The sequence below is a fragment of the Aythya marila genome (genome assembly GCF_965140915.1).
Source record: "Aythya marila genome assembly, chromosome: 5".
Taxonomy (NCBI): domain Eukaryota; kingdom Metazoa; phylum Chordata; class Aves; order Anseriformes; family Anatidae; genus Aythya; species Aythya marila.
The window spans coordinates 59,232,809-59,257,267 of NC_139046.1; the positions used below are offsets into that span (position 1 = coordinate 59,232,809).

At 35.1% G+C, this 24,459-nt stretch overlaps 1 protein-coding gene across 8 annotated transcripts in view; it reads left to right on the plus strand.

The window, feature by feature from the left end:
• Window positions 1-24,459, plus strand: part of PPFIBP2 (PPFIA binding protein 2) — a 112,258-nt gene that overhangs the window by 28,672 nt on the left and 59,127 nt on the right. For 5 of the 8 annotated variants that reach the window (XM_082761161.1, XM_082761157.1, XM_082761160.1 and 2 more), the window contains one exon: window positions 11,802-12,016. The exons of 1 other annotated variant lie outside the window; for it this stretch is intronic. In XM_082761161.1, coding sequence (XP_082617287.1) covers window positions 11,802-12,016 — 215 coding nt within the window. Of the gene's footprint in view, window positions 1-11,801; window positions 12,017-22,762; window positions 23,093-24,459 lie in introns of those variants that run through there. 2 more of the 8 variants (XM_082761158.1, XM_082761159.1) reach the window with 1 other exon arrangement.

The window sequence follows — 24,459 nt, forward strand, 5'->3', positions numbered from 1 at the left end:
ATTATTACTTAATGAAAAATGATGAGAATGTTAAATGTATTATCATGAGTGTGTACTGATATTTCAGTGTTAGTACTGAAAGATTAACAAACCTAAGTAATTAAATAGTATGTCAATATCTAAGAAGTATATGTGTTTAAATTCCCTTGTCTGTAGGGGCAGTACACTCACACTTGGCTGTGTACTATAAACCCAACTGTTTCACATACCCCTGACGAGAAAAATAAATAAATAAAATAAAAGGCTGTAAGGGGAAGTTATCTTGAAGAGATGAACAAGACTTTTATTCTGGTTTAATATATTTTCCTTAGGAGATCTGCTTGCCAGAATGTGAAGAAGGACGTATTTATTATGTCATTTTTGTTTGTTTGCTTGCTTGCTTGATTTTACTTTGTTGGTTGGTAATGTGGCTGGTGTGTTTTTCATGCTCTTCTGATCCATCATAATTTGACTATGAAAATAATATAGCTATGCTATATTACTGGATGTGTTGGATTACCAAATGAACTCTAATTAGGTGATCAGAAAATGGAATCAAAATATGGAAATGGAAAAAAAAAAAAAAAATACTAATAGCCCTGTTTGAACTCCTTTGTGTGCATTTTAGGTTTTGTAGAACAAGGTTTTTACTGAGCTCCTACATAAATACTAGGAAATCAAAAGATTTCCTAATGACCGTTTTTATCCGTCAGACACGTCATCACAATATTCATTCAGAATGTAAGGGCTAGTTTCACGGCACTTTAGGGGAAGAAGATACAATTCTCTGTTCTGCTTCATAAGGATTTGAAATTGTCCAGACCAGAGAGAGAGCACTTAATCGCCTTTTTTTTTTTTCTTGTGGTGTGTGCTGGGGAGGTGTCTTATTTGAAATGCATGCTGGATAACATGTAGCTGATAGGAAGTACAAGCCTCTTGTGGTTGTGTAGAAAATGGTTGTGAATAAAGAAGAGCCCATACTTTTTTTTTCAATTTGTATACTACCAGCTGGTTTTTATTTTTTTATCACTTCTGTCTTCTTCAAGGTTCACAGTATTTTTAAATTCAAAGTTTAGTTTCTATAGTAAAGCTTTATAACGTTTTATAACGTACTACTTGGGTTTTTGTAGAATTTCATTTCAAGCACTGACTTGACAGAAACAGTAGATGAAGTAACAATGACAAACAGAGTAATTGAAATAATGAGCAATTTCTTTCCTGACAGATTGGAGCAACAGCTGTAGTGGTTACCTCATCTTTTAAATAAATTGTAATTGTGTTAATAAGCTATGCTTCAATTATGATTATTGTCTTTCCATTTACCTTTCTGTTCACATTCAATCAATCTAGAATTTTTTTTCTGAACAAAAGAGATAATATATCTACAGCATTTGTTTTTCTTGTTTCTGCTAGGTATTAATTAAGGCGAGCATTTGTGAGAGTGTACTATATAAGATACTATAGTAGCTTTTTGAAACCATTAGCTAGAAAATGTTTACAGATAAAACATAGAGGTATTAAAAAGAAAATAAAATACTGCATGGCTTGAAATCAGGTCATTGATAAATATATAGATTCATATCATTAACATTATCATTAACAGTTCTATAAAAATATGCATTGAGATGGGGGAGAAGAGTGGGTTAAAATGGTGACCATTAATCATCCTGAAAAGTAAAGAGAAAAAATAATAAAAATACTTAGTATTTATACTTTGCAGTTAAGCTATAAAAACTGTTATAAAATGAAGATAAATATTTGTTAATTGCTGGCATTTAGCTTCAGATACAAGACTTTGGAAAAGCTAGTTAGCTAATCTCTTAGTGGTTGTCAGCAATAAGATAACAATTTTAAATCTTTTAAACCTTTTTAAAAATGTAACAGTTCACAGTCTTTCTACTTACTTGATCTGTAACTATTCTCATCAACAGTCTGTGGTCTTTCTTTTCTATTTGTTACCATTGTTGAAGACATGGACTCACAAACTGCGTGCACATTTCAATAACCATTACATCTATTTGATATTGTATTTTGTTAGGGCTTTACGTGTGCTGTAGCCTTTCTCTTAATGCCTTGCATAAATCCTCAAATGCAGCCTCATATGAGTTTTAAAAGCATATGAAAAACATGGCAACTTGAATGGTTATTGCACGTGTGAGAGATTGTTCACTCATTCCTTACCCAGAGTTGCCAGAGCAACCTGCAGTTTGGAATTTCCTCAATCTTGAGTGTTTAACCTTGCAAGAGGTCATTATAGCTATGTGGACTGCTGTCCCAAAGCACACTTTCCATACTATCACTATCCAAAGCATTTTTTCTCACAGATAGGGAGGTCTGAGCACAAGATCGAGAATCAAGACCCCCGAATCCTGTTTGTAGTACTGATGGATCTCCTCTGTAAACAGGTCCATACTACAAAATCTTACGGAGCTCGCAATCATTGGGAACTTGTTTCCTATAAATACTTAAAGAACTTGCACAAAACAACTCTAAACATCTGCTTTTGTAAAAGACAAAATTGTCCTTTATGCTCAAGTTGGTCTTTGTTTTTCCTTGCAAGTATTCCTGTCTTTCCAGCAAAACAGCAAAATTAGAATATTTCTTGAAAAAAAAAAAAAACACATTAAGATTAATTCGAAATATAGAAATCTTTGTTACTGAAATATTTTATCTTTGACTACAGATAAGCAGGTCTGTCAATATAAACTAAAAATACAGCTGTGAGCTAGACAGCTATGACAACATACCAAAACTGCAGTACTGCATTACGTTTGTATGCAATGTCTGCTTCAGAACTCTGCGTATCTGTTCATAATTTTTGAAGCTTTGTAATTAAAGTGTGCCATTCAGTATTGCAGCTCAAAATGATGTTTATGGAAGAGTAGTCCCTATGTGCTGAAATTCCTATTAGTGTAATAGATCTGAAAGTATTGCTGCTCTTCACGTATAACTCTTTAGAAGGGTTGCTGGAATGGTTATGCCACTGTGGAATGGCAGAACTTACCTACCAATATTTGTATATATGTCTCTGTTATTAAAACCACTTTATCTCTACTACCCAAACTGATAGAAATGATATCCCGCAGCTTGCCTTGCGAAGTTTCAGAAAGTTAGATTTGAAGAGGAAAGATTGAAATTGGCTTCAGAGTACGATGACTTCAAATTCCATTGGCATAGAAGCAAAGGGTGGGAAAGAAACAGAAATGTAAATAGCTTCAGATATAGTATGTAGCAAAGAAAGGCAGTTAAACTATGATGGTCATAACCTCATACGATTGAAAATCTGAGACACAGAGGTTCTTTTGTGGTTTATATGGTGTGCTATGTTCTTCAGTACATGAGTCACTTGGTTGCTTAATATGCTAGTGAACAGATTTCTAAGATTTCAATTGAAGCAAGTTTTATTAAACACAGACTTTATTTAAATTGAGAATCATGGCTTGTCTATTTCTTACTTTAGGCAATTAAATTGATTCAAAAATTATTTTTGACTACCAGAATAGTGTGATTTTTATGAAACATGTTTTTATTTTCTTACGAACTGAATGCTGTTATTTTCCTTGTGCTTTCAGAGAGCCGTCTTTTCATGAAACAGCATTCATGTTACCAGTGACTTACTACAAACAATTCAGAATGTTTTACTAAAAAGAGGTACTTATCAATTCACAACACTTTTAATTAGACTACTAGTTTCACTGGCGCTAAACACACTTTTTTTTTTTTTTTTTTTTGTGGATATGCCTATGGAGAAATAGTTCAGCAGAGAAGAAATTGCTGCAAGTATTTGTTGTTCTTTTCCTTTAATAAAATTGGTTGATTTTTGTCTTTCCCATGCAATGGATACTTTACCTCAAATATATCATTAAGATTTGCATTGTCCTAACTTTGCTAGGTCTCCACCATAGCTGCAAAAGCCATCCTTCTTTTTTCACCAGCTGTAAGGCTGCTTAGCTTGTCCTTCTGGATAAGGGAGATATTTTTGTTGCAGCTGTGTATATTGTGCCTAATGTGCTGTACATCAGTGCTTAAGGTCCATAAGCATGTAAAAGTAAAAAGGCTGAGTAATTACATAGATAATTTGCATATGAAATTATAGACAGTTCTTGAAAATTGTCGAAAGGATTCTGCGTGTGGTTGTAAATAAAACTCACATGAAAATCACCCAAGCTACATGAAACTTGCATCTGAATGTAGTCATTAGCATTTCTGGTCTTGGTAACTTTTTTCTAGGGCTTCCTGCTAATCCAGCTTAACTGTTACTGTTCACTGTAGTTAAAGATCTAACAGCAGAGATTTGAGCTAATGTGAGCTATGATTCAAAACACACCATTTGTGATGTATTTTGCATTACTGTATGAGAAGACAGGATTGTGTGAACAACCTCTTCACTCCTTTAACAGACGATTTAGGACTGAGGACGCTGAGTTATGTTCCATCCAGACCTTAATACTAGTTTACATAAATTCAAGTTTTCAGGGCTATCTTCATGAAAAGAAGAGACTTGTGCTTCAAAAGACAATTATGCTTTGTAGAACTTGGACAACCTATATGCTCACTGAGTAAAAATTCAGGTAAAAAAAAAAAAAAGTTCTGTAGCAGTATAATGATGATTGACTGAAAGTCCAGAGAAAATGTGTTTATAGTTTTGACCAACAATGATTAGAATAAATATCAAAACTGTTACATATGAGTATTTAAGCTTTCTATAAAGCCATCTGTACTGCAGTGTAGAATTAACTTTGGAGTTGTGTTGGTCTTATTTGTGTTTTTTTGTTTTAAGTGTTGGGATTTGGGTTTGGTGGGTTGTTTGCTTGTTCTTTTTTTTTCTGTTTTCTGGATTAAAATCTCAGCAGTTCTAGGAAAATCTCTTTGTAAACTACTGTTGGTTGAGCTTTATATTACCAGGAATGTTTTTTTATTTTATTTTGGAGGGAAAAGACAGATTATATAGAAGAATGCAGTGGAGTGGAAGTAAAGGGGCAAGCAAAAGTGAGAGATTTAACTGCTAAAAGTGATGAAAGATGGATAAATACCTATAATATAAGCTGAGGAGAATGGATTTTCAAACTAGCAAGGTTACCTGATTCATACCTTTAGTAATATATTTTTACAAGCTTCAAATAGTGTTGCTTTTGAAATAGTTTATGTATTTGCCCAAAAGAAACTTTCCTTTGAAGCCATTCAGTTAATTGCAAGAAACTTAGAACACAAAATGTGCTTGCATGGTCAATGTGTAACCCAAATGTGTAACTTTAAGTTGTTTTCCTTTTTTCATTAGTTATGTTGTTCTTTCTAAAATACATATAGTACATAGCAACTTTTAACCTCCTTCATCCACTGTCCGTATGGGAAAGACAGAATTAAGCAGCTTGGAATGTCTTTGTCAAATACATTTACTTTTTTTCCTCTTCTGAAGTGGACATTTATGGTGATTAACTGTGCTCCAGTAGTACACTAGGAAACCATTGTGTTGAGTTTTATATAAATATGATGACAAAAGATTCCCCTGTGTCCTGTTTACCACTGGGGGAGAAAAGAAGAGGAGAAAAAAAAAAAAAAAGAGAGAGATAAAAGAAAACTTTGACTTGCTTAAGACCATATAATTAATATTTTTGCAGGAGTTCAAAACTGCACTCATTTTTCCTGAGTATCAATAAAATTCTAGTGGATGAACCATATTCTTCCCCTCTTCAGTTGCCTATACTAAAGCCAGATATAAACTCATTGCTGTTGAGGAGAGTTTACTGATAATTTGTAGTGTTCTGTTTGCACTGTGGCATCTCTTTTTTTGTATCAATCTGCAATAAGATCCAGGTTCTCACTGTCTGGTGGTAAAATTTAATGTACTTTGCAGCCTGATGATGTGAAGATTTAAACTAATGCAAAGAAATGTAAATATTTACTCCTACACAGTTTTAGTTCTGTTTTTCAGGGTGTGTTCTTGTCCTTCTGTTGAATGATACATATACTATTTAATATGAAACTATATGGAAAGTGAATAGGAGAAACAAGCCTATGATTCATTTGAATTTAAGCAGTAAAACAGGAAGCTTTTGAGCTAAGCTACTGAGTTGTCCCTTGCAAGTTCCTTGAATTTCTGCATTCACATCACTCCTTTACCTAGTATAAAGTGTATTAGTTGTTGCCTTCAGAGGAATTCTTTATTTTTCCATTTCAGTCAGGAGAATGAAAGCAACTACAGTAGCAATTCATGGCAAGCCAGTTAAAAAAATAATAATAATATCACAAGGGAAGAGTACATGTATGCATTTGATGGTGGGAAGGGTTGTGTTCTCTTAGTGATTCACTGATATCTGTAAGTAGCTCCCATTCCAGACAAGGAGAGTTGCTCATGGGAGGGCTTCGTAGCTTTTGCTGAGAACTCTGGTCCCAATCCAGCAAGCATTTTTAAGTCGTGGTGTAATTGAACATATTTGTCATTGCAGTGACTTGAAGGTAATGGTTTTGATTGTCAAGAACTAGAATCTTCAGTATATCTCAGAATGAATACTCTATATTCATTTCATGATGATTAAAAGAGAGAATAGAGAGAATGTGTTTTGTTCGTTTGCGTGTGTGCATGTGTTTCCCCAACTATATCAGACCCAGGTACATTCTTTTCTCATCAGCACCTACTTTTTAAAGTCTAAACATAAATCTCAAATAGTTCTGATTATTTTTTTAATATTTTTTTTTCCATGGATAATAATTCCAGTTGAAAGATTTAGAGTCATAAATGAAAGTATCTACTTTTCATAAATTTCAGTCTCTACTTCCTTCATTTAATTTAGTTGCTATTAATTAAAGATAGATTTTTCCTTCCCAGTTCTAATGGAACCAGTGCATTTAATAATTTACAGACAGTTCACTTGTAAGTTTGTTACATCTATATTCATTTAAACAAACAAACACTTTGCCATATTCATTATTATTAGCTAGGAAAACTTTGAAGTATCTGTATTGACTTCTGTAGTTCCAAAAATCTTGTGCTATTTATGCTCAAAATGAAATCCCAGTCATAAATATGGAGTAAGTTGTAAGAAACACCAGCTTTTTTTATGTTGTTAGGTAATTCATGGAACGTGAGCTTTCCATAAGATTATCTTTTATTTTTATTTGTTGCATTTCTTTTTGTTAGTAATGGACAGAAACACATTTCTTTCTTCTAGCTTTTTATTTCTTATTTCATGCAAAATTACATGGAGGAATTACAAATTACATTGAGGCAGGAAAAGAAAACTAACTAAAAACCTGAAAATTCTGAAGTTGATTTTTTCTTTAATCACTGGACATCACGTTGTTGTTCTTTCCTGGTAAAAAGATATTGCCATCTCCCAAGTGTCCTTAAGAAATACTGGACTGACCTCAAGTTTCAACTCAAACCACAACTATGGAAATTCATTGTATGTGCTTTACACATGGACTCAATTTTAGTGAGTTCTGTTGAGATGATAACCTTCTACCTCTATGTAAAGCAGTGGGACTTAGCGTCCTGACAGTCTGAATAGTCAGTTGAAGCTCTTAGGATAACTGAAGTATGCATATGGAGTGTGCCCGGGTTCAGGAAATCAGATAATGTAGAATTCCTTGCTGGCCCTGTCTGTGCTGCAGTGCTTGGGATTTTTTTTATGTTTATAGAAGTGAGTTTCTGAAGAACTTAAGTTTTGTAAGTTCTTTTGCTTATCAGGATTAAAGAGTGTGTGTGTGTGTTTTTGTTTGTTTTTGTTTATTTTCTAGTGGTGTGATGAAGTCAAATAAAGGCATTTAGACTGCTGAGAGATGATGACAGAAGTATCATCCTCAAGGAAGTTGCACATAACTTGTATAAGTTGTACAAATTATCTAACTACCTAACGTAATTAATTTAAACCCAGAACAATTGTTTAAAATCTGTACTTACCTTGAAGATCATGGTTTCTACTTTGTACCTGAAATATTGATAGTGGGCCTGAATGTTTGTTTGGATTTTTATTTGGATTGTATGGATTTTTGTTTGTTTCTCTCTTGTCTGTATCTGTTTAGTCTAGTCTGTATATAAAAAGCATTCATAAAAGTAACATAAACAACACTATAGAAGAACGCTATACATCTATGGGTAGAACTCAATTTGTTTCTTTCCCATTGTTTGACTCATTCCATACCTATTTTAAATTGCCGGCTCATTGAAGAGGTAGCTATAAAGGCTGTCTATGAAGTAACTTTGGATCCTGTCTGCTTTTCTGGTGTGAAAATTAATTGCTAAACAAAAAACCAGAAAATTTTAGTGTGGAATTTTTCAAATGGAAAAGTGAGAAAACTAAAAGTCCTAACATCAATAGCAAAGGAAAGCATACCCCTAAAAGTGGCATCAGTATTAAGACAATGCCGGATTTTAGTTTGTGTGTGCTTCTCTTTTGGAAAGTAAACAGTGAGCCCCTTTGACCAAATTAAAAGATTTAAGAGGTTAAGTGATCCAAATGACTCTTGCACACAATTTGCAAATCTGCTATATTTGTCGATAATATTAAACTGTGTTAGAAAGTCTTAGGTTAGATGTTAGGAAGAATTTCTTTACCGAAAGGGTTGTTAGGCATTGGAACAGGCTGCCCAGGGAAGTGGTGGAGTCACCATCCCTGGAAGTCTTTAAAAGACGTTTAGATGTAGAGCTTAGGGATATGGTTTAGTGGGGACTGTTAGTGTTAGGTCAGAGGTTGGACTCGATGATCTTGAGGTCTCTTCCAACCTAGAAATTCTGTGATTCTGTGATTCTGTGAAAGTACATAAACAGGAAATACTAAGCTTCCATAGATAGCTGAGAGTATAGAAATGAACAAGAAAGTATCTTCAAGTGGCTAGAATACTCAAATCCAGCAAAACAGGTAATTGATCCTTTCCTCAAAAGGGAAAAAAAAAATCAGGAAGACTAGATTGATTTAAGAGGTGAAACTGTCTTTTGTAGCACTGGATATTGAAGAAACTTTATCTTGGACGTGGTCACAGATGGAACCTAAGATGAGATCTCGCAACTGAGGTATTAAACCCATAAGCAACACAAGTGAACAGAATTAAATGTGAAAACAAGTGTATTGTTTTAAAACAAACAACCCAAACAACCCACAAAGCATTCCCTATTACTGAGCCTTGCAAAATTTCAGAAACTTCCAGGGATTGTTTTGCACAAACAATATAGAAATGATATAGTAGAATTAAAACCACACACTCTTCTGCATAGTTAATGACATGAAGAATTCTATCAGATCAATTAAAGCAGTGGTTGAAGAAGAACATCTGGTTAATACTATTTAGAGTTTTTTCCTAAAGCTTTTTGTAAAGTTAAGTGTTCACAAAATGACAGACAAAATATTCTCTTGGATTGAAAACTGACTGAAATGGCAAACAATATTGGGATTAAATGATCAATTAGCATTTTGGCTAAAAGCTAATCTAGGTATATTCAAGTATACTAGGACCTGGAATGTTAATGAGTTTGAGAGTTATATTCCGAAAATAATATGTCAGGCTCTATGTAAATACCATTAAGTTCATTGGGTTCAAACAGCCTGTATTGTCAGAATCAGAGTAAATAAATAACCATAACAGCCAAGCTAACACTGATTAATGCAAAATAACGTGTGATGAAGAGGGAAACTTGAATTAGTTATACATCTGGGTTTCAAATTAAATACGTCAGCTCAAAAGAAAAGAACTTAGCAAAAAAAAAATTAAAAGTTCAATGAAGACTTCAGTTCCTTTCATAACTACAGTCTAAGATGTAAGTGATGCTAAACAGAGGATTAAACTAACAATAGTATAGAGATTATTATAGTCACCTTGTATAGATCAATGACGGAGTGTTCTAATGAATACTATATGCTTTGTGGATCCAATATACATCTGTAAAGCATATTATAAAATGGAAGAATTAAGGGGAAGAGAGTAGGAATGATCAAAAGCCTAGAAAATCTCCCGTGAAGTCAAATAAGGGGAAAAATGGGATTGCTTATGCCAAAGAGAACAGGAATGAAGACATACGTGAGTACAATCTATTATGTACACAAGGCAATGAAATGTAAATAACAAAAAAAAAAAAAAAAAAAAAAGTAAAAAGTAAGGTAAAGAGAAGTTTTCCATCTGACTGGTTGTTAAACAAATGTTAAATTAAATCAAAGGTCTGAAATGCGGATTAGAACAAAGACAGCCCATTACAGAATCACAGAATCATCTAGGTTGGAAGAGACCTCAAAGATCACCTAGTCCAACCTCTGACCTAACACTAACCAGTCCTCCACTAAACCATATCACTGAGCTCTACATCTAAACATCTTCTAAAGACCTCCAGGGATGGTGACTCAACCACTTCCCTGGGCAGCCCGTTCCAATGCCTCACAACCCTTTCGGTAAAGAAGTTCTTCCTAATATCCAACCTAAACCTCCCCTGGCACGACTTTAGCCCATTCCCCCTCATCCTGTCACCAGGCATATGGGAGGATAGACCAACACCCACCTCGCTACAGCCTCCTTTAAGGTACCTATAGAGAGCAATAAGGTCACCCCTGAGCCTCCTCTTCTCCAGGCTGAACAATCCCAGCTCCCTCAGCTGCTCCTCCTAAGACCCCTCACCAGCTTCGTTGCCCTCTGGACTCACTCGAGCACCTCAATGTCCTTGTAGCGAGGGGCCCAAAACTGAACACAGTACTCGAGGTGCGGCCTCACCAGAGCCAAGTACAGGGGGACGATCACCTCCCTAGCCCTGCTGGCCACACTGTTTCTTATGCAAGCCAGGATGCTGTTGGCCTTCTTGGCCACCTGAGCACACTGCTGGCTCATATTCAGCCGACTATCCACCATCACTCCCAGGTCCTTCTCTGCCCGGCAGCTTTCCAACCATTCCTCTCCCAGCCTGTAGCTCTGCTTGGGGTTATTGCGCCCCAGGTGCAGGACCCGGCACTTGGCCTTGTTGAACTTCATGCAGTTGACCTCAGCCCATCGGTGCAGCCTATCCAGATCCTCCTGCAGAGCCTTCCTACCCTCGAGCAGGTCAACACAAGCACCTACCTTGGTGTCATCTGCGAACTTACTGAGGGTGCACTCGATGCCCTCGTCCAGATCATCAATAAAGATATTAAAGAGAACTGAATTGAAGCAGACACTGAAGCAGACACACACACACACAAAAGATATTAGAAGTTATTTATAGAATTACTTTAGAAATATAAAATAAATATATATTTATTGAGATATGTTTGCTGTTCTTATTGCTCTGGAGAAAAGAATGTTGCTGCTGAAGGTATGGCAGGGGGTATCTGTGTTTTAGAGTTTTTTTTATGATTTGGAAAGCTAGTAAAGCTTGGTCAAGCATTTTTGTTGCTAACTTCTTTGGGTTTGTTCTCTGTGGAAAGTGTTTTAAACCTACCGAAGGTTACATGTTTTTCCACTTCTGATAATACAGTCTATTTTCATTTAAATTTCTTGTCAAAGGGCTATGTGAATCTTGACTTGTGTTGCTTGCGAAGCACTGCTCTGTGTGGAGATTTTAGTGTAGCTGAGAAGGTAGTGACATCTCATGGCAACCATAGAAAACTACAGGTGATTTGTAGTAAGGTTTTGGAGTTTGTAATTTAACAGACATTGCAAAGGCTGTCTAGGTTGCAATTCATTTTAAAATATGATTTTACATACCTCTCAAGTGCTCTTTATTTATCTAGTGACTATCTTGAGTATTTCTAAACATTAATGGAAATATTGATAATTACCAGCATTTGAAGTGTAAATGTTGTAGTGTGTACTAGCTATACATTTGTCACTTCTTTAAAATCAGACTCTCCTTTTTTCTCTTGGTTTAGGAACAAAATCAGCTGCAGAGTATGCTAATGGTGCTTATGATATTGTGTCACCTGCTCCGTCAGTATACTTGGGCACATTTCAAATTTTACATCTCTTGGAAGATCTAAAGATGGCGTTAGAAATGTTAGAGGATCCACAAGAGAAAGAAGCATTGCGAAATCAAATTCCAGGGGCCACAGCAGTGTGTATAAGAGAGTGGTTTGAAGAGAATCTGGTGAGTAGTTATTTACAGCTTTTTCATTTTGTTTGAAACAGCATTAGATCAAGTATTTTGATACTTCAGTTATTTGTATAATGAGTGAAATCCACATTTTAAGAGAACTGCAGTGGATGGTAAGCAGTCATAGAAAGCTTGAGGGTATTACTGCTTTTTGAGATGGTTACTAAAGCAATGCAGAGGTGGGAGTATAAGAAGGTGATAGAGGACCTTATTTTGTGTGGGCAAGAGAAAAGACAGTAAAGACAAAGTTTTAGAAAAGTTTTTTTGGTTTTATTTGGGTTTTGTTCATCCTTTGCTGGAGGTAGAACACAAGTATATTTTATGCAATTTTTTTCATTTTTAAACCACCAATTTGGAATAGATGACATTGTTTGATGAAAGGAGAAGTAGGAAAAATATGGATGATTCTCCTATCATTTCCTTACTTCATTTCCATTGCCTTTAGCTATTGGTGTTTTAAATCTCCAAAGTACCTTGTACACCAGGCAGTGGTAGTAAACGTAGAAAGCATTAGCTTCTGTTTTTGAGACATTTATATTGGGATAGACAGGGAATAAACACTTGGCTATATTGGAAAAGATTTAAAGTTATCCATGTAAGGAGCAGATCTTCAGATAGACCATACAAGGAGAGACCCATTGGACATAAAGTCAGGGAAGCTAGCAGGGCCAACTGAAATACTCCTCACCAAGCCTGCTATTGCAAGTGAATGGTAGTTTCCTAAAGACAAGAAGCTACCTATCACTTTCTTAATTCTAGATGAATGGATTTTCTTCTGGCTTTGTCACTGCATGTTTCTCTTACACAATTGTGACTCTAGTTTTTGGTTCAGTGTTTACCATCTGCTATACGTACCTTATGCCTATTACTAAGCTAATCTTGTTGGACTGGTAGTTTCTTTTTGGACTTGTCAACTGGTTTGTTGACATTACCTACACAGTGCAGGTCTGTGGCTGGAAAATCCTGTTTCAGACTATATGAAAGAAAGGAATGAGAATTTGTTACCAGATTTGAAAGTGAGAGAGGTGGAAGCAAATGTTTAAATGTTTGGATTTACATGTACGCTATTAGATTTGGAGTCCAGATCCTCAGACCAGCTCCTACTACATTCCTGCCTTTGCAAAAAATGTTTATGCCTTTTCAAAGCTTTGCAATCAGTAAAATATAATTTTAGTGCATGAAAGATACATTTTTAATATACATTTTAACTGCTCACACCACAGTTGGTCCTGAACCTCTGGGTTGAAGAGTTTGAATCTGGTGGCCTGGCTTTTGGCTCCTTTGTTGCAGAGATATTAAGTTAGCTTTTCAGTTCTGTGAAGTAGGTAACACTTGATATTTTGGCAACTTTATTATTCTGTATAAGTGTATTTCTTCGTTTTCATGGGAAAGTTGCCAAGACAAAAACCTCAGTTCCCTCAGAGACTTGCAATTTATTGATGTCCTTAAAGTGTTGTCTAGCACATCAAGAGTAGTATTCGTACATGTATGATAAAGCAGTTGCGCAGTCTGGATTCAGAACCAACAAAGAATGGGAAAACTGATGGTATGATGTATCTCTAGTGCAGTGTGTTGAGATGACTGTGTTCTTAAAATATTGTGAGCTGTTCTGTATTGACAAAATCTGCACTTGTTCTAAAGACATTTACATGTATATGCATTTGTATGCATAGTAGCAGCGACATTTAATACAAAATTACTATTAATCTGTGAATTTTTATCTCCAGCTTCGAGTGTGAATTAGTCCTCTTTTATATATTTTAAAAATCCAAACCATTTGTAATCATGCACACAACTTCCATGGACTTCAGATATGTAAGAGCTTTTTCCATTGACAAGCAGTAGTTTAGACTGGAAATTAAGACGAACTCTGATAAAATTCAGCTCAGTTCATTGAAATGAATTTTGTTTTTTAATTTCAAAGTTAATTCCCATTCCAAAAAATCCTTGCTAATAACTCAGAGCTGTGAAATGTAGTAAGTGATATGTGAAAAAGAATAGTCAACACAGTAAGCTATAGAGAATGAGAACTCTTTAGCTCAGTGAATCCATTCACATGGGAGGGCTCAAAATTTATAATCAGTACTGTTTATGAAATGTTGGAGTGTCACAAAAAAAAAAAAAAAAGCCCAATCCACATAGTTTAAATAAATCGGGATTGAAAGAGTTTATTGATTTATTAAAGACATAGTAACTAGAATTCAATGAACTATATACTTAGGATCAACATCCGCAATACAACAAATAAACTGGAATACTAGATAGTAACAAAATGTTAAGGACAGCTTCAGATTTATACATTGAGTTCTGTAACTAATTAAAAAAAATTAATCACATACACATGCACACACAAATTCACAATTACATGCACATATTTCTGCTCTCACAGACAGTGTCGGTTACATGCTGGGTTCCCCTGTTAAAACATATCACCTATTGGACATGTGGGTGCTTTAGCTTTTATGTGTGAAAAAAGCCCAAGAAGTACCCCATAACCCATGCACTGGTCAGCAAGCACCAATGAGGTCATGCACATGGGTCCTCAGTTGTTGCAACAGCTAAGTGTCAGAATACCCAGCCTCCAACCGGGAGGTGCTTTGGCAGACATAGAGATGTTGCTGTGCTGCTGGGGTGACTTCAGTCAGAACCTGGTTTGATGCTGCCAGTTGCTCTGTTATTCTTATACCCTTTGTCCTTGTATTTTTCACACTTCTTTTTTACTTCTTTTTTTGAACTGACTCCCTCATTTCAAAAAGACGGTATGTAATTCCCTTATTATTGTAAATTTCAGCTGATGGCCATCTCCTCTTTAATGTGAGCAGTTTTGAGCAAACACACGTTTAGACGGTTTTGGGTGTTGCGCTCACTGTTTACACTCACATACCTATCTTAACAGTTGTCTTACACAGGGTATTTTTCCAAGTATGGATGGTACAAGCACCCCACATCGGAAAAAAATACTACTACTACTAATAAAAATAAAAATAAACTAAAAACCCCACCAGAAAACAGACATCTATTATATAGAATATGCCAGAGGCTCTCAAACAAAATTTGCAACTGTCTCTTCCAAGCATTCTCTTTGTAGTGAATTATTGGCCTTCACTTTAGAGATATAGATTTTTTAAGAGCTTTTATGGGTTAGGTTGGAAGGGGATTTTCTTTTGTGGGTGGTTCCACATGTGTTTATTTTTTAGGGGTCCATACACCTTCTTTAGAAGCTCATACTGGTGGCTGCTGTAACATGTAGTGAATAAGCCACTGATTTTGGATAACACAGTAATTGCATTGATCCCAACATTATATGGGAATAGGGGAGGCCAAAAATATTCTCATTTTACCTTCACTGGGAATACATTAGACACCAAAGATACAAATAACAATCTGACATCAATTTTAAAAGCAATAAACATCCTCCTTTCAAGGAAAGAATGTGTCATTTTATGGTCCTTCTTCACTTAAAAGCATGTTTGGAAATTGTATTAAAAATGCTTGCAGCTGCAATGCACAATCAAGTATACAAACAAGAACATGTCCCTTATGGTGAACAAACTGAATTTGTGTTTTACTAGCTGACTTTTAGTTAAAAAGACAGAATGAGTTTGTGTCTGTAAAACTTCATCTTAAAGTACATCTATGTCTTTGTGACTGGGGAGGGAGCTACCTAAAATCATCACAGAACTTTTCTAAAATAATCACCAAACAAATCAAAATAATCCGCTTAATTAAAAATATGTGGGTCTATTAGCAGAAAGAGTATGATAGCATTTCTGGCTGCTTTTTTATGTCTTGCATCAGCTTTTTGCAGAGAGATAACATGGTTAGCTTTTTAGTGTTTTCATTACTATATAATTCAGGAGAAGCTCAGGTTGGACATCAGGAAAAACTCTTCACAGAGAGGGTTGCTGAGCACTGGAACAAGTTCCCCGGAGCAGTGGTCACAGCATCAAGCCTGCCAGAGTTCAAGAAGCATTTGGGCAATGCTCTCAGACATAGGGTCTGATTTTTGGGTGATCCCGTGTAGAGCCAGGGCTGGACTCAGTGATCCTTGAGGGTCCCTTCCAACTCGGGATCTTTTATGAATCTATGATTCTCTGGTTGAAAGAACATTAATTTTTCTGTAAAGGGCTTATTAATGTAAGCTTTTAAAATTTTCAGAATTTGTTGTGTGGACAGAACTCTTCTCTTATCCTGAAGTAGAGTTGTTATTGAGAGAACGTAGCATGTAGTACTTTATCTGCAAATAAGAGAAAATAGAAAAAAAAAAAAAAAAAAAAAAAAAAGGATAAAGGAACTGAATCAAAGCATAATTTTTACAAAAATACTGGTTGCAAACCTTCCACCTTCAAGTCATATATTGGAAATACGGCTCCTTTTTGCCAGTAACTGAAACTACTGCCCTCTATTGGCTTTTCTGGGAAGCTGCAGAAAGGGAAGTCAGGGGGTTCAAGATTAGCTCTGTCTGAATAGTGTCAAACAGGTGCATTTGCTAGCTAGCATTTTGGTTTAAGCAGAAGTATGAAATGGAAAACCCAAATATTTTTGTGTGCTCCTTCATCATGAGCAATCATCAAAACCTAATTCAGCTCTGAAAGCTCTCTGACACAGAGTATAGCTGTCTACTGGGTCTGTTTGTGACGCTCAGCAGCGGTGGGTATTACAAGTAAGACAGCAAATGAATGAACCTTCTTAGTATTGTTTTTTTGTTTGGGTATTACCTGAGAACTACCATCTAGCTCAATTGTACAAGAAAGGAACAAATACTTTCTGCAGAAAAATGCTACTTGGCCTTATATTTCCAGTATCTTTGCAGCTTTCATAATTGCCACTTAGTGTGCTGAACTACACCTAACGTTTAAATAAATAAGGCTGTGGAGTTTAGCCTTTCCCTCAAATTTGAGACACACAGGCTTATTGCTGATCAGTCAGGAAGTTCCTGTGATGATTACAAACACTATCGGTGGTCTGACTAAGGTCTTACCTTCCCTTAGTGCTGTAGTTTGGTACCTTTATCAGACAGGAAATATCACCAAGTTGTGTTTGGGATTTGGTTGCTAGTTCTTAAACAATTCTGTTACATGTTTTGGTCTGTCTGCTATAGGTGTAAATACCAAAGGTTTGGGAAAATTCAGATCTGCCTCAGGTGTGAAAACTTCACACTTTGTATTTCCTGCCTGATGCTACCTTACTTACTTCCTCTTTTGAGAGCATCTATTTTTATTTTTTTTAATGGAACTTTTGATAGTGATTTAGTGTTTCAGCTGGAGTTAGATTTTGTGCTTATCATCTACAAACCCTTACGAAAGAGGAAGAAGCACACATCATTTGTGGAACTAAATGTATACTTTTGGCTAAGGCTCTTTTTTGAGTTTCTGTGGTCTGGTACCTGTCAACATCAGATATTTAAGTTTACAGCATAGCTGGGCACAGTAACCTCACTGCAACTGATTTGAGATAGATGAAGTAGGTATGACAAAGTTAGCACTGAATTTAGATAGACTACTACTACACATAATGGAATGAGGATATAACAGTTTCTGTAACTTTAGAAAAGCACGAATCTTTTAACAAAGCAAAAATAGAATAAAGCATCATTAATAGTACACTTTTAACTGCTCAAGAACTTTGTGTCTATACGTTGGTAATTTTTTTGGTCTTGAAAACTGAGGAAAAAAGACACAAAAAGATAATCATGGAGACTTGAAAGGATTATAATGGAAACTTTGTATAGAACAATTTTCTGTGTGGTTTCACTACTTCTTGTTAAATATTTTAGTACTGCCAGTGACCACATGACATATCACAAAGCAGGTAGTAATTTCAACATTAAAAATTAATTGCTGCAGTAACAACTGACTGACTTGGTGAGCTAAGAAAGAATATATTTATAGACAGTTCCATTTCTCTAGATGAACGTCTATGCTGTTAATTCTTGTATTTATTTCTACATCTTTCTTGAACCCATTTCTGAGTAAAGATGAACCATAATGTTCTTACAGCGGTCCTAAAATAATTTTAAACATGAGTGAAAGCCTCATTTCCATGATTGCAAAGCATGATCTTCCTTCCAATGGAATGTTTATATTCAATTTAAGCTGCTTCACTGTGTAGCTTTTTATACTGACCCTTAAAATGCTGGTTCTTGAAAACTCATTAGTATTCCCCTGCTTATGTTTTTGTTTGTTTGTTTGTTTGTTTTTTCTCAGAAGCTTAATTCCGAAAATCTTTCTAAATGTTCTAAATTTGAGGAAGCAGGAAGAGGAAAAGATAGGATGTAGTAGTAGAGGAACATGAAGTAATTTGATGAAATGATGTCATTTGCCTTATGATACACGCTGTGCTTTGTCTCATTTCATGCTGTGTTTTTGCTGTGATAAAAACAGACTTGTTTGCAGGAGTAGGATAAATTTCTTAGACTTGATTGCCCTTTATTCATGATTAAGATTCAGAAGAGATTGTTTCCACTGTCTGTTAAAATCAGGGATGTCTTTCCTCCAGTGTGTTCACAGGGACTTAGATTAAAATAGTGAATCCTAGTTCATAATTCTGGCTTAGTGTAATTTATGGTGTAAAAACACATTTTAGGCATGTGTTAAAGTGCTCTGCTGAAACATAATCACTAGTCTCTTCACTTCTGTCTAGGACTCATTTTAGCGTTATCTGCCCAGAACGGAGGTGGAAAATGACTGCAATACAGGGCACACAAATGCTTTTATAAAGATGGGATATAATAGTAACATCCTCTGCTAGTTTAAAAAAATAAAAAATAAATCATACTTGCTTGCAAACAATTGTGGTTACAAGAAGTCCTTAAAAGCGCTGTATAAATATATAATTGAAATGTAAGATATTGCTGCTAAAAACAGAAGTATTAAATGTATGCATCAGTAGAACTTCTCAGTAACAGCTGAGTGGGAAGAGAATATGTTCTGAGCAATGCCAGTTAAAGCCAGTACATTTATCTCCTGGTAGATTTGACTGCAGGACTCATCTGTTGAGAGGCATGATGGAGCTATATATAACTGAATCTTCCCATTACCGAGTGGTATTAGCACATGTTAAATTGAAAATGTACCAGCAAAGCCTGCTTGGGACAGTGTAGAAAAGCCGTCATTCTGTATACATTCATATTTATTTTTGCCAGCTTGAAATATTGGATGGTTATGTTTTCTGAGCAGTAGTCCAAGTCATAATTTGAATGACCCAGTCCTCTGCTGAGCTCCAGCTCTTTTTCAATCACTTCATGATGTGAGGAAGCCCTGAACTGGAAGATATTGTCCTCTTAGAGTTCCCAAAGCATGTTATAGAAATTCACAGCACTCGGGAAGCAGCAGTGTCCTTCATATGTGCAGCTATTTATGCACACTAGAGAATGCCTTGGAGCCAGTGGAAAGGGGGGTGCACATGGCTCGCATGGAATTTATCTAAACCAGGATGATGTTTTTTATATATATATTTTTAACATTCCATCGTTGTCTGTGAGCCAGCCTCATGCTCTCTAAGAGTGACTGCTCTCCATAGTAGATGTTTAGCAGAGGTAGGAAAGTTTTCGCTGCACAAACTAAATTAAGATTAAAATAGCTTTGTTGTCAGTGGGGCTGGTTTAGGTCAATTTCTTAAAATGACATGGTGGGGTTAGTTTTCTGCAATTTCTTGCACCCGTGTAATGACCAAGAATACTGAACAAAGCCAACTTTTGATTGAAGTGATTAAACAGTGTTATGGCCATAGGCTTAGAGTGCTCATGGAAGAAAGGTGGTATTCCTGTTATTTTTATATGTTAAGTTTTCCAAGATTTCAAGGTAGCCTAATGACATATTATGAAGTTCAGCCCCTGGGGGCAATCATCACCTATGTGAGCTATGCATACGTTGATATTGTCAGAGGGATTAGAGATCTACTCTGTTGGAAGTCATGATTGTGTACAGAGATTGCATATTAGCCTTCAAAAGGATGAATGTGATTTATTCATATTATCTAGAACTCCATTTGTCTAGGACTCCTTTGGCTGCTGACTTCAGGGCCTTTGCACTAAGCAGCTGAGTATCGTGTTTGCCTTTTCTTTTGTGTCTAACGTTATGGATGGCGAATGTTTTACATTTCATATTACATTGTCATTTAATTTCCAGCTGCATTGTTTTTCATCATTTGAAATATGATACACTGCGTTAATTTAACAAATATTAACATATAAATGTAAATGCTATGAGGTACCTAATGTTTTAAGTGTAGCTAGAGGTAACATCTGAAAATGCTTTCCATCAAAAAATTAAGAGGATTGGTAAGAGACAATTATTTAACTAAACAATTGTGATAACAGATAAGATATAAGGTAATATCCATGTAAAGAACCTAGGGGTAAAATTTTCTTTTAAAAAGTACTGTATTGATTTGGAAGTATTATTAGAACGTTAGAGGAAGGACATAGTCTTGAAGTATTTCTGTATGTAACCTTTATTCAGATTTCACAAAGTTTTAGTAAGTTTACATTTTGCAAATGAGATGCATTGTCATTAATGACAAAGATAGCATTAATGTACTTCACAACAAAAGTATTTCATGCTCTTTTTGGAATAGTATGCTAATAATGGTAGTACAAGTAGTTAACTATACTTATTTAATATATGACTAAACATTTTCAGGTTTCATGATCTTCTAGGAATTAAACCAAATTATAGTTATTTTAGATTTTGCATATATAAAATAGCATACAGTATGATGGCATGTTACTCAGTTGTGTAGGTAGATAAGCATGTGCTTTGTTTTCCTGAATTAATGAAATGCTTAAGAAGAAAATAATTAAGCTGTTATTTGTCTATTGATAATAATAAGGCATAATATAAAATAAATAATATAAATCAATTATTTATTTATATTATTTATTTATAATATAAAATATAAAATAAGGAATAAGAATAAGGAATAGCAAGGGTTTATCTGCAGCTTATTCTGCTTTGGTTTATTAATGATTTTTTCCATTCTGAAATGTAAAGGTCTGGGAAACTTAAATATAGGTTATACTGGAAGAGGCAAAATGTTACCTGGTAATGTTGATGCATGTACAGTTATTTGGTAAATAACCTGCTTCAAATATTTCATGTACTGATTTACTGCAAATTTAATAATTTCAGGAGTGCATTGAAACTTTTCAGGCTGAAAACTAAACTTCAATTATTGTAATTGTTGTGTGGTAAAATTTGATTATTTTTCTATAAATATTTTCTTTATGTTCCAATGTATCCCTTTCTTGACTATAGCAATTTGTTAGGGAGGTAGAGGCCAAGTAGTGTTCACAGTGATTTTACTGTCCTATTATGTAAAAAAATATTTTCTAGTTTTTAGGCCAAAACGTAGTACTCAGGTTTCTTACTATCCACATTCTTCATGCAAAGTTATAGTTATGCTAGAGCTTGGGCTGGAAAAAGTATTTCAGAATATGGCAAAAAATGTTTGCAACTGCCAAGAATGTGCAAATGTCTGTGGGTGAACTAATAAACAGCAACTTCATCAAGGTATCGGTAATGCTGTCTTTATGCAAGCCAAGGAAAGACAGCTAGTTATTACTTGAGCAATAACCAGAAAAGATAAGTGATGTCATACAGCACACAGATGGGAATGACTCCAAAGATGTCTGCACCTGTTTGAAGTATTACATTTTTTTTTCCCTCTCCCTTCTCCTCCAAATACGCAACAGTAATGGCTTGGAAATAATGGCCATCTAATTATGATTTATTTATTTTTCTAAAATACAGATTTTAATCCAATTTAAACCATTTGTATTGAGTGCATTTTATGCTGGCAGAGGAATATTTATTCATGTGTCTAAAATTATTCCTGGCCTTTCCTGGGATGGTGTGTTGTTGTTGTTGTGTTTTTTTGTTGTTGTTGTTGTTAGTTTGCTTTCTTTTGTTGTGGTGTTTTATTGGTATTTATATGGTATTTCATTGTGTTTTTTTAATTATCACAAGTAAAGCAAATATGTTCATATACAAAATGCAGTAGTTTGTTGCTTGCTTTTTTTTTTTTTTTTTTTTTTTTTTTTTTTTTTTTTTTTTTGAAATATTCTCATCTTCCTCTTGCCCTTAGGCATTATCAATTCATCATGATTAAGACTCTTAAGACTCAGGAAGTGCCTCATCTAGATTTCTGAAGCCATTCCTCACCACGTAAAAAGGATTTCCAGGATTCCTTGGAAATCCTTGAAAAAGGATTGCCTTTTTCACAAAGGGTCTGAATTTCTTTTCACATGTACTCTTGTGCAGGTTTATTTTCATTATTTTTTTTCTGTCTGTTTTCACTCTCAAGTTCTCACATTTTTTTTTTGCAGTATGAGTATAACAGGTGTATGAATTAGTATTTTGAGGAATTTTTTCCTGGACAAAATCTGGTCCTAATCCCTTTGTTTCCAAGGCAGTTCAAATACTAGGATTGTGAAGAGCCCAGAGTGATGGATAAAGGAAAAGCTTAATGTTAATTCCTGGGAGTGAGTAGCTAGATCATTCTCTCTCCTTGGGGTGTCATATGAGCATGGTGGTATTGGGGGATATTGGTGATACTGGGGGGATTATTTTTTATTTTTTTTTATTTTGGTTTGGCTTCAGTTCTCCATTGAATTAGTGCTCAGTGAAGAACTATGTATAAACATCGATTTCCTTCTCGCACTTTTTTTTTTTTTTTTTTTTTTAAACACAGCAGTAACCCAATGAAGCAATCCTCACATTGCAACATATTTTCCGTATTTTCACACTGCCCAGAAGAGGAAAAAAAATTGTTTTTCCAGAGAAATGGGAAAATATTCTAAGTGAATCTGAGGCAATCGATTTGCATTCAGTTGGTGCCTAAAACTTTACCAGGCCAAAGCTCAAGCAGAACATAAAGTTCAGCATGCAGGTGACAGGCTAAAAGTGAACACGTGGAACACGTGACTGTCTGGAATGTGTGTTGTCAACATTCATAGCTGATAAGATGCAGAAAATTCAAACACGTTTACCTTTTAATCAGGAAGAATGACTGTAACAAAATCAAGTGCCTTTGCATGAAATCCAGGACAAATGACAAGGCGAAAAGAAGGTATGTTTGTCACTTAAAATGCTTTTAATAGGAGAAATTGATGTTCACCTAATTGCTGATGCTACACTGAGGCACCAAAAAGTGGAATAATACAATTTTCTTTTAGTTTTTATTTCTTTAATTAAAAACAAAATCATTTAAAGGTGTTGTATGTTGGAACATTTTAAGGGAGTACGTTCCTCCCCTTCCTTAAATAAACCTGAAATAAATCTTACAGCCTCTGTTTTGAAATGGATGAAATAAGGAATTTGAGACTCTGGCGGTGGTGCTGTGGGATATGCAGAGATCTGAGATAGTTTGATGTGTTTGCTATTCTCTGTAATCAGGTAACTAGTTTTCTAGAAGGGGAAAAAAAAAAATTAATCTGTAGGGAGTTATGTTTTAATTTCAAGAGAACCCCCATTCAGTCTTCAGTTTGTCAGCTATGAGAGACGCTATCACAGATAGAGAATGTACTATATTGAGAGCATCTTAACCATTTTTAATTTTTTTTTTTTAATGCAAAACAGACAATATACTAAGGCTTTTGGCAGGTGACATGAACTATTTAAGAAAGAGCTTATCTCGTCAATATTAATATAGTATAAAAACTTCTACAACCAATGTAGAATAAGTACGTTCTATGTACAGAGCAACCCGAGTTTTCTGCAGATGTTGTCTTGTGGCATGCTTCTCTTTTGGAAACATATTTCTTTAACCTTCTTGTGTTTACTGGTGATTTTAGTTATATTAGCACTTTTAGAAGTCCTGTAGTGGTATTTTTTTGAAGTCTTTTCATATTTTTCCTGTCATATGACTTCATGTGTTTATTACCATATGCTACTTAAAGAAGGCTGGTAGTCTAGGTTTATATCTATCCCTGCTTGTGACTTCGAAGATCCTGCAAAGATATGCATCAGGTAAAAAGGATCATGAATGGCTGAAATAGTAAAACCCCACATAACTTGTAGCAACTTCCACACTTTGGAGAGTGGATATATAGGTAAGTGTGACAGATCCTTTTAATAACTGTTTTTCAGGGCATTATACATTTTCGGACTTTGAGTTCTTTGCATATAGCGTTAGAATGATGGGCAGCTTTGACAATGGCTCTTCCAAATTCTTGTACTTTTTCTTAAACAAGAGAATGTGTTTGGCTGTAGGAACTGAGGAAAATGTGGAGCTAAGTAAATGTTCTGAGATCATCACCAAAATCCTATGGGGACAGCTGCATTTTAGTCTTAATAGGCATTGTCTAATCTGTTGTCTTCATATATGGAACAATCAGATGTACAGTTTAAGACCAAACAAAGTTGGAAACAGGAGTTGATTGGGAAAAAATAGAACATAATCATAACTACTGCGTGGAGGCACTAGAGGACACCGCA